At 39.1% G+C, this 12,004-nt stretch overlaps 1 protein-coding gene across 1 annotated transcript in view; it reads right to left on the bottom strand.

The window, feature by feature from the left end:
- Positions 1 to 12,004, bottom strand: part of podxl2 (podocalyxin-like 2) — a 28,716-nt gene that overhangs the window by 13,705 nt on the left and 3,007 nt on the right. Inside the window, exons 2-3 of the mRNA XM_053653259.1 lie at positions 4,936 to 5,223; positions 592 to 1,196 (exon numbers count right to left, since the gene is read on the bottom strand). Of these exons, the coding sequence (XP_053509234.1) occupies positions 592 to 1,196; positions 4,936 to 5,223 (893 nt within the window). The remainder of the gene's footprint in view (positions 1 to 591; positions 1,197 to 4,935; positions 5,224 to 12,004) is intronic.

Raw genomic sequence — 12,004 nt, 5'->3', positions numbered from 1 at the left:
AATTGTATACTGTAGGGGAAAAATGGTTGTTGTGTATGGATTATTGTTACTATTAGCAGAATGTGTTGCATCAAAAGTTATATGAACCTTAAACAGGTCAGAAACTCACAGAACATTGATAAAAGATTGTGTGATATTCTGTTTTCTGGATTAGACCATTATTGTTTACATTATTCATATTATTACCCTGGTGCTAGTTGTAACATCTTATATGTGATACAGCATCACAGCACTGCGGAGTCTTTCACATGCCATTTGTTTCTATTTAATACATTATTTATATAACTGCATGTTGTTTTATTTCATTAAAACAAGATTTCTCTCCGATATTAATTGTACTCATTTAGTCTGTCCATCTGTTTATATACCCATGCAATCTATCTATCTATTTAGCTATCCATCTGTCTATTTATTTCTCTGACCATCCATCTATCCATCCATCCATTAATATATCTATCAGTTTATTTATCTATCTGCCTATATATCTATATCCATCCATCCACCCACCCACCCACTCAACAAAACCCCCACCCATTCTTCCACCTATCGAGCCTCCCATTCAACCACCTTTTGATCCATTCATCTATCTACCTGCGATGCTTCTTGGAAACCATGCAGATAATCAGTGCCTCCTTGCCGAAGCTCAGACTCTTCTGACGCCTCCTCTGCTTCATTCCAGGCTGTCTCAGTGTTAGTGAAGGCCACAGTAGGCATGTCCGAATCTGCTGAAGAAGGTGGCTTCCAAACAGTTTCCTTATTTTCGTCCTGTTCCTCTGAGTCGTCCTGTTGGGAATCGTCAGGCTGTAAGGGCATTTGGCTAGGGAATACCCCTATTTCTGGAATGGTAGGTGCCTGGGTGAGGATGTTCTCTCTTACATCACCAAAGTCCTCCTCAGTGCTGTCAGCACCAGTTGTGGCCTCAGGCAGGGGGTTGTTTGGTCCAAAGAACCCAGCCATGGACTCAGTGATGGAGGAGAGTGTGTCTGTGACGGAGGAGTGTATGAGTGGGGCGGCAGCTGTAGTAGACAGTTGGGAGGAAGAATGAAGTGGAAAACCACTGGCCTCAAATTCCCTCCGCCACTGTTCTGGGTCCGAAGCTTTAACCGCAGGGAGGAAGAAAGACGAAGAGGAATTAAGCTTCTTGGGCTCCTTGCGAAGAGTGAGAGATGAAGGACGAGTGGAGGATGGATTATAACCTGAGAGAGGACATGGGGAAAAGGAGTTGTGTATATTGTGTTCATATACTTGTCAGGTAACTGTCATTCATGCTGTGCAATTGTATTCTGGGAAAAACTGAGAAGAACAGAGATTAGAATGGCGAATAAGAAAGGAAATAAATAAGCATGGATGGATGGATGGATGGATGGATGGATGGGTGGAGAGACAAAGAGATACTATATACTATACTATACTTTTTAATTCCCCCTCCACATTCCATTGCTATATTTCACAATTTAATGTAGTCGCTGTTGTTTAGACAGGAAATGCAGTGAGTCACAGCAGTATAAATTTCTGCATAATAAAGAAAACCAGCTTCCATAAACCGAGCCGATATATTCACAGTTATCGAGCTGACACCATTCTGAAGTAAACAAATCATAATGTGAAAAGCTGTTTACTGACAGGATAGGAAAGTAAGGAAAGAAAGAGAGAAGAAAGAAAGAAAGAAAGAAAGAAACCAACAAAAGATGGAATTGGGAGATAAGAAAAAAGAAGAAAAAAAAAAATAAAAATGTATCCTTAACACTACAGCTAATGCCTTAATTAAAAATATTAACACAAACGTCTTTCTTGGACAAGCCATTTTAGCACAACTAGAAAAGTACCAAAGGAAAGTTCTAGCTGTCAGTACAATTTGCTCACACCAACATATTCAAATCCCAAGAAGGTGAGGGGAACATACCTGTTAGCGCACACATACACACATACACACACACACACACACACACACACACACACACACACACACAAAATCCTCAATAAAGCTGTGCCCACATGCCTGCCTAAACCACCATGTCTGCTAATAACTTAGCAATTAACTAATTCAAGCACTACTGTTAGATAAAGTGGAGCTAATCACATTACCTTAGACATAATACACCAGTATCTATATATAATGGTATTGTAGCAGCTTGGCTGTTAATTTAAGTTAAGTTGTGAATCGTCTCTAACAGTGGTTTGGTCTTCTAAGCTTTTACTATGAAACTAATTTAAATTTACATTACCAATATACTTTCTATCATAGGCATTAATTGCAAAATAGGTGTGTGCAGATAGCTTATTCTATAGATTTATGACAAAACCAGTGCCAGCTGGAATTAACTTGCTATCAGGGCTAAGCCCTTTAACTCTTTCAAGTATGAAATACATTTTAAAAAATACCCATCATCTTGGATTGTGGATTATTTTTTGTCATTTTGTGAAACCATGAACCACTAACAGTCAAAAGAAGAAGGAGAAAAAAATACACAGAGTGATATCATGTAAAGGCTGGGGTTGATTTCTTTCTAGATCAGAGTGTAGATTCACACAACCTATCAGTGACAGTTTAAACTTAATAAAAGTCCCTTTAGTTTCATGTTCACTGGAGCTAATTTATTTAAGCCTGCTTCGCTGATTCATCCATAACATCATCAGCAATGATTGAGAAAGCGTATGTGAAATACAGTAGTGGGTGTAATAAACATGAACTACGTGGACTACTTTCTCAATCACTGACTTTTCCAAATGCCTTCGGAGAACCTTTGGAGAAGTAAATAGCAACAGTAATGGTTTCCTAATAGAGACGACGATTTACTATAAGGTAGCTGCTTTATATTAGCTCTCCCATTCAAATATGGTGACCAGCCATCACTGGATAAGGCTATCGACTGGCAACGCGTGTATGTGTGGTAACATTAAACTGGGCACATGGGCAAATGGTAATGGTCAGAGAAGTGTGTCAATGCTGAATAAGAAAATATTTTCAAACCTGTTTGATGATTTAGAGCTGTGATTACAACTTTACAACAAATGTACACTCTTGAATAGAGAATAAAACAAGGTGGAATGAGTTAACGCAGGTGCTTCAGCATAACTGGCATCATGACAGCAATGCGACACAAAACTGCAGGCAGGTGTTAGCTGAGCAGCAGATACAAAAGAAAAAGCCAATCTATGCTTGCAAAAAACATACTAGTGATTTTTCCAAGAAGATTAGACTTTGTGTCGTGCCTAAACCTGCAAGCGGATTTCAGCAGACAGAGACTTCAGAGATTCTCCATTCACCACCCAACACAGAAAATCTGGTGGACAGCACTGTTATATGTGCTTTCATTTTTTCACACTCTCTTTATCTCACACTCACACTCACACACACACACACACACACACACACACACACACACACCCCTGCAGACCAATTTTATACTGGAAAGAAATTTGACAGAACGAGTGCCTCAGTGGAAGCCACCTTTACAGGGCAAGCGTGTTAGCTAAAAATATTTGAGATTTCTATTTTTTTTTAGGGGCATTAAATCCCACACGTCTTGGCAAGTCTTGATAATGTATCCGTGTTCAATCTTTCATCCTTAATGCCACACTGCAGAACCACAACTATACGTCAAACGTAAGAGCGAATAGCAATACTGTTTAAACTGTTTAAATGGAAAAATCCATTCTCAGAAATAAGTGAGGGAAGGAAAAGTTATCATCACCCTCTAAAAGCTAACCGGAAGTAGAACAATTATAATTATAAAGTGCAAAAAGCTTTTTAGCAGACATTTTCACTAGACTAATTGCTGTTTTGACATTCAGGCAATATTCTAGCATGGGGACTGTCAGCTCAAGATGGTGCTTCGTCAGATGAATGACAGTTATGAGACCACTTATGCTAATATTGATGAGTCATGCTACAATATGACACACTTTTCTAGCTGCATACAGGAATGGTCTGGAAATGCCTTCATGGTTTACCTAAGAAATGAGATATACATTTTTTTAGACACCCATATGACACTTCGACACATCTGGAGGACTATGACATTAGTTTCCTCTAACGTAATGGACTGCTCTGTTTTCAATAAGGAAAGAGGAATTGTGCTAGTCTTATATTAATTTATGCCCTGACGTGCAAGGATATTTCTGGGTGATTCCATGATTGGGGTCCCGTTTATGTCCAACTAATATTACAAGTACAAATACATATGTAAAGGCTTTTTAAACATAGATGAAAGAAGTATCCTTCACAATAACCTATATGCAGGTTTCAGATATCTTAAACAACATTTCTGCCAACTATAACTACAATTTACTTATATACGATAATTATATTTAATACAATAATTTAAATGATATACAATGCAATAATTTAAAACACTTCATAATTCATATTATTTTTGCAATCATTTGTGAATACAGTTATCCTCTCATGCTTGAAACATCCTTTTCCATGAGTCATCCATTAATGGTTATGATAAATCTACATTTTAATACATGTCCCATAAATGTCCCACGACATTCTCTAAACCCATTTACCTGAACATATTCACCCCTACAAAATATTTGGAATATCCCACAAATTGCATGTTCAACAAGAAGTTGCATCATCTGAATTTCCTAAAGGTCATGTCCAAGTTTTTACCAAATTTCAATGATACTGACTGGTGAGGCCAGTCACAATGTTAAAATTTCAATGCCATTTAGTTTCAATGTTAAAATTGTTTAATTTTGTTTAGTTTTTGTGACTTATAAGTGTTAAATGGCACCCCAATTGTGAAATCACCATTCAAGAGCTATAGGTCTAGAATATTAACATAATTCCACATTAAAAAAGTCCACATTTTAAAGTGGTCGTGGAAGGCGCAGCTTTCTAAATACCTTACCCATGACCACGATTCACACGCATTCAATTTAAAACACTAATGAAACTATTGCTTTGATTCAAGCTGTACATACCTATCAAAGAATCAGCATCCAGACTGGAGTTGAACTCTGCCTGAACATCCAACTTCCGCAATGCCAGAGGACCCTTATTCTCCTCACTGTCCTCACTGAAGAACCCAGAACTCTCTTGGGAACTTTCTACCAAACCAGGCATGGCAGGATTTTCTGTATCCCGAAGGACATCATGTTCAAGACCAACAGAAACATCCAGAATGGGTTGAGATGAAGCAGAGGAGTTGGACAGAGGTGTTGGACTCCCATTAAGAACTTTAGAAAATGTGATGAGCACGAGAGAGGAGCCTGAAGAAGAAAGTGAAGAAATCATGTTAGAATAATTTAGGGGGGGGGGAAAACAAAGTAATCCTGAAGCTTAACAAATTCGGGTAGACCTCCAGATGTAAGCAAACAGTCAGTTAAAAGACTGTAAAAGTCCTGCAACAGTGATGCAATTAAGAGCCAGATAACATGTTATGCACCAATATTTATGAGCATTTGTAATTGCTTTCTTTGTGGTAGCTGTTGTCTGTGCAGTGATATTTGTGTAAGAATAGTAGATACACCTAAAGGTAGGGTAGAAATTAGTATGTTCCCCTTTCTACAAACGCATTCAGAGATCTTTTAAAACCAGTCAGCTGCTTGAATAGGAATTTGTATTCATAACTGAATTATAGCTGTGACAAATGAAAGTAAGGACACAACAACAAGTGACCACAGTCTAACCTACCCAGCAACACGTCTAGCCCCAGCTGGCCCCTGACCACAGATGGCTCTGTATCAGATTATCTTGCCATTTGAGACAGGTCGATTCTCGCTTATAGTACAGGGTCACTGGGGGATTAGAGTTAGCATTAGCAAATTAGAGGTGGAACTTGGGGTACAGGCCACAGCTGCTCCTTTGCTTTGATCCACCAGAACTGAGATATAGGTTTAGTCCACTATGTCCAAACCTCCAGATGGTGGCTTTCATGGCAAGTAAAACTGCAGTGAGGTAAATAATAGCATGGATGTTTTAAGGAGCTGAGGTGGTCATTAAAAAATGCTCAGAGTCAAAAGTCAATTGAAATGGATGCCATCTAAAAATGATTATATTGCTTGGTATTCTGCTCAAATGTTTGTTACTACAGAACAAATTAACACTAAAGAATTCAAATTAAATTTAACACTAAAAAATGCCTTCCCAGTATTCCAAATATAAATCATTAAGGGGAGCTATGTAGGAGTTTAGTTGTGTTTTTTCTAAAGCTCAAATCAAATTGTTACAAATTGAGCAACCTAAAAAAAAACATTTGATCTTCCATGCATGCAAAGCTAGCTATCTAACTTCACTCAAGTTATTGATGAACAAAATCTTGTTTATATTACATAAATCTGTGACAGTATAACAATGGTAATCAATCACAGATATGGAAATTTTACTCCTGTCTGCCTAATTTAGTAGCAGTTAACTAGGTAACTGGTTGGCTATCTATCTATGCTTACAGTGAGGGAAAGAAGTATTTGATCCCCTGCTGATTTTGTAAGTTTGCCCACTGACAAAGAAATGATCATTCTATAATTTTAATGGTAGGTTTATTTGAACAGTGAGAGACAGAATAACAACAAGAAAATCCAGAAAAACTCATGTCAAAAATGTTATAAATTGATTTGCATTTTAATGAGGGAAATAAGTATTTGACCCCCTCTCAATCAGAAAGATTTCTGGCTCCCAGATGTCTTTTATACAGGTAACGAGCTGAGATTAGGAGCACACTCTTAAAGGGAGTGCTCCTAATCTCAGCTTGTTACCTGTATAAAAGACACCTGTCCACAGAAGCAATCAATCAATCAGATTCCAAACTCTCCACCATGGCCAAGACCAAAGAGCTCTCCAAGGATGTCAGGGACAAGATTGTAGACCTACACAAATCTGGAATGGGCTACAAGACCATTGCCAAGCAGCTTGGTGAGAAGGTGACAACAGTTGGTGCGATTATTCGCAAATGGAAGAAACACAAAAGAACTGTCAATCTCCCTCGGCCTGGGGCTCCCAGAACTACACGGGAGGATCTTGTCAATGATCTCAAGGCAGCTGGGACCATAGTCACCAAGAAAACAATTGGTAACACACTACACCGTGAAGGACTGAAATCCTGCAGCGCCCGCAAGGTCCCCCTGCTCAAGAAAGCACATATACATGCCCGTCTGAAGTTTGCCAATGAACATCTGAATGATATAGAGGATAACTGGGTGAAAGTGTTGTGGTCAGATGAGACCAAAATGGAGCTCTTTGGCATCAACTCAACTCGCCGTGTTTGGAGGAGGAGGAATGCTGCCTATGACCCCAAGAACACCATCCCCACCGTCAAACATGGAGGTGGAAACAGTATGCTTTGGGGGTGTTTTTCTGCTAAGGGGACAGGACAACTTCACCGCATCAAAGGGACGATGGACGGGGCCATGTACCGTTAAATCTTGGGTGAGAACCTCCTTCCCTCAGCCAGGGCATTGAAAATGGGTCGTGGATGGGTATTCCAGCCTGACAATGACCCAAAACACACGGCCAAGGCAACAAAGGAGTGGCTCAAGAAGAAGCACATTAAGGTCCTGGAGTGGCCTAGCCAGTCTCCAGACCTTAATCCCATAGAAAATCTGTGGAGGGAGCTGAAGGTTCGAGTTGCCAAACGTCAGCCTCGAAACCTTAATGACTTGGAGAAGATCTGCAAAGAGGAGTGGGACGAAATCCCTCCTGAGATGTGTGCAAACCTGGTGGCCAACTACAAGAAACATCTGACCTCTGTGATTGCCAACAAGGGTTTTGCCACCAAGTACTAAGTCAAGTTTTGCAGAGGGGTCAAATACTTATTTCCCTCATTAAAATGCAAATCAATTTATAACATTTTTGACATGTGTTTTTCTGGATTTTTTTGTTGTTATTCTGTCTCTCACTGTTCAAATAAATCTACCATTAAAATTATAGAATGATCATTTCTTTGTCAGTGGGCAAACGTACAAAATCAGCAGGGGATCAAATACTTTTTTCCCTCACTGTATGTGGCCTACAGACCAATCTAGTACAATTGTACAGCAGCAGTGAGAAATGTCATTAAATACAAGATGATAACTGAACTATGTCTGATTTTGGAGAATCGATGGCTCCCATTTGTAATCTGAGTCAATTAGAGGTTTTTGTAATAGAGCAGTACACCATAACATCAAAAACAACAACAACAAACAGAGGGTCACTAGGGTAGGTGGACTTGTGTTGCTAAATGGCCTCATTGTGTGTGAATTTGTGTGTGCATGGTGCCCTATGATTGACTGTTTTTCCATTCAGGATGTACTCCTGCTTCATGCCCAGTGGTCTTTGCATAAGCTTACATGACCCTGACCAGGACAACATATAACATGGACTATATACCAAATCGCGGGTTTGAGAAGGAAAATATACATCACTCATACAGTTAGCTATCTAGTTAGTTGCTAAAGACTAACATCGAGGCATCAATTTTTTTCACCACATTGTACCTCGAAAATTACATCATTCTGAGCTCAGACTTGCCACTTCCGAGGTAAGACGAATACAACATGAGTATAGAGGCTCATGTCCAGAGAGCTGAGTAGCCAGTAAGATCATACAACAGTGCTACAAAGGTCCATGACAAAGATCATTGAGAAGCGAGTCCAGGGCTTTTAGGATACTGGCAGAGGCTGTAACTTTCCGGCAGGTAACTTTAAGGTAACAGAAAAGGACTAAATTTTCAGTGTTACATAGGCTGCCAACCAAGACTATTCAATGGGAACCCGACATAAGGAGAGGGACCAGTGGTTGACAAATGGTTTAGATGCAGTGGAAAGGTATGAGACTCATCAGACTTTCAATCGGAGAGGGCTGTCGATGACAGAGGACCCAGATCAATCACCACCACAGGGTACTGTCAGGAGAGTATGTTATCCACCCAAGATCTTCTTGTTAGGGTGACATATAGACTTCAGTTACCCATCACAGTTCTCTCCTTAAGCCTGTGGTTCCAGGCCCAATGCAAAATGCTGTCCCCTTGGAAATTCCACCATCACCTGTAAGGGTTTACAGAGCCTATGCCATGAGAGACCTCCTGTACGCCCACAGGAGAGGGGGACAGCTCCAGGGGAGTGCTCTTGGGGGCCTTTCCAAGGATGTTCTGGACTCCTTCCTAGATTCAGAATTCTACTGCAGCTTCCCGGATCACCCAGCACCCCATAGACTAGGTTGATCATTTACTCATGGTTTTGTCACCTCAGGAGCGGCTCCTAGGAGGGGGGGAGTTCAGTAACAAACTCCATGTCTCAGCAAACCATGCAGACACCCTTGGTGTCTTGTGCTGGTGCACTATCTTGACCAGAATACTAACACCTGCAGCTTGTATCCTAGTGAATCGAGGATGCTATCTGTCATATTCAAGAACTCACTCTTTCCACAGCATCGCACCTCCCGTGAGCTCTCGCTCCAGCATTTTTCTAGTCACGCATTCCTAGTCAATATTCTGTGACGAATTCTCTGTTTAAGCCTTTTAAGTTCTCTAATCTGTACCTGTTTCCAAGTCAGTTCTGAAATTTAGCTTCAGATCATTATAGTCAATTGTGTGTTTGTTTCTGGGTTCACGTTTGATATGTGAACTCCTGCACTAGTGTCCAAGTCTTGTCTCATTGTAACCATTTTAGGACACCACTGGAACTCATTAGTATGTCTTTTCTCATAGAAACAAAAACGCTACATTTCCCCCCATGTAATAAATATATGAGCTATTCTCAATTATGGTCAGATTGTTAAAGCGACAGCATATACAACTTTAACTTTTGGCTTGCAGGATAGTTTTTCTTTCCAAACCTGGCTTTCAATACAACACACTTGTACATACATAGTTCCTTTCTCTGTTCTATTTTTATCTGATTTCATCATAAATGTAAAAATATATACTTTGCTCTTAGGCATTATGACACATCTTACTTGCCTGCCCTAGTTTTCAAACAACCACTCATGACCTGTCTGGACCTTGTTTGCTAAGAAATCAGAGCTTCCAGAGCTTCAAAAATCTCATTTTTCAGTCTTTCTTGCATTTCACTCATGTCCATGTTGTTGGGCTCTACATAACTTTAAAAATAAATGCTGATTCCCCCTGACCTTAATAGGTTATATGTCTGCACCGTGGTGTCTATCTGACTTTGCAGCAGTGTGTAGGTGGCACTCTGGAGACTAAGGATAGAGGCTTGTACAGTATCCAGAGTTGCTGAGTAACCAGTAAGACGATACAACAGTGCTGCAGTAAAGAGATCTGAGACATTCCTTTTCAGTGTTTTTTTATTTTATTACTGCAGGGATTGAGACCCATCTCACTTTATTTGGAGAGTAAAAAAAATGATAAATAACCACCTCTGAATGAATTGTATTGTAACTTAATTAGTGAAGTTATAGAAATCTATACCTCCTCATACCTCCTAAGGAATGGAGTTTAAAAAATCTGGCTGATCTCTCAGAATTGTACCTAGGCTATACGTGTACATGATTTTTTTTAAAAAAAAATTTATCAGCATTAGCTTGCAATATTTTTCACATTTTTTATTTACCCCTGTGGTTGTCGAAATAAATCCCTCCTCTTTTCCACTTTAATCTGAGTGGAAAACCCTAAGATTAACTATCCAGTAGCTATGCAATGCAAAATGACTACACTAAAATATCAATATAACACAAAGGAGGGGCCATCCACAATGTATCTATTATCTATCTATCCAGCTGCACCAAGCTTTACATTTGTTTTTACAGTAATCAGGATTTCATTTCAGCCATGGTTTAATGCTGACCTTAACTTTACAATGAATTCAGATGAACTGAAACTCCAATTAAAATGTCAGTAATAGATTCATTTGGATATTGTATCTGAAGTGGATCAAATATTTATTTAGATGTTATGTACTTACAGTTAATTGCCAATATTTGGTGTATTGTAGGAACATTTTTTATTCTGAAAGCAACGTTATTATGCTATTTAAAGTCAAACAGGAATTAAAAAGTAACAACTGACCCCAAAATGAATATATTTGCTGTTTGCTGTTTAGATTGGCGAATATACTTTGGTGTAACCCACCCCCAGGTTGTTAAAAATATATTCTTTTTCAGGCATGATTTTACCTGCCACCACACCCAGTTTCTACACAACCATTTCTGGCCTCTATCTTTTACTCCCAGTGAGGTTTGCTAACAATGTCCTTGTGCATATCTTCCAGAGTCTTCTACATTTCAAAGCTTCTCTGAGAAAGGAGACCACCTGTACTAGGATTGCTGTGTCTGGGGAATAGGAAGTGGTATACATAATCAAGCTCTTTGAGGTCAGTTGAATATATGAAAGCCAAAAGAATGAAGAGTCTCTGCTGAATGACTTTTTTTTTAGGATTACTTGTTGAAAGTAATCTTATACCAGAAGGAGAATTTTTTATCATACTACTGAAACTATGGCAAAACAAAAAATCCTTTCCACTGGCATTCTTTCAAACTTATTCTGTCTTTCACATACACAAAAAAAAGCCTATCGTTATTTATTGACCATCAATGTAGTTACATGAAGATCAATAAATGATTATTTGTTCATTAATTGCATGATGAACAGCATACAATTATTATTGACAGCAGCACATAATACATGCTTTTATTACATCGGTATTATTAATAACAAATATAAAAAAGTAAATCAGTTCGTTTTAATCTGGATTTGATGAAAGCCAGGTTCTCAGAACCAGATTAAGCCTGTCTCCGGAACTAAAGCCGCTGATTTTCCATCAAATATTTAGCATAAGATTAAGCTTAATCCTAGGTCCAAGATCCTAGCTCTGGGGATTTTCTATAAAGAAGCTCACACTAGCACACACTACCCTTTCTTTCTGTAATCCGTGTTTGCATGAATGAAAGTGGCACATGCAGTGGAGCCTTTTAGAAGTTGGCTTTAGTTTCATTCCAGTCACAACATGTCTGCTCTCCACCTGTTTCTTCTGAAAGACAGCTGAGACAATTTTACATAGTATCCATGCATCGAGGGTGAAGGTATGTCTTTGAATAGGGTCAAATGTGCATTCT

The sequence above is a fragment of the Ictalurus furcatus genome, chromosome 21 (genome assembly GCF_023375685.1).
Source record: "Ictalurus furcatus strain D&B chromosome 21, Billie_1.0, whole genome shotgun sequence".
NCBI lineage: Eukaryota > Metazoa > Chordata > Actinopteri > Siluriformes > Ictaluridae > Ictalurus > Ictalurus furcatus.
This window is presented reverse-complemented; position numbering and strand designations above follow the sequence as displayed.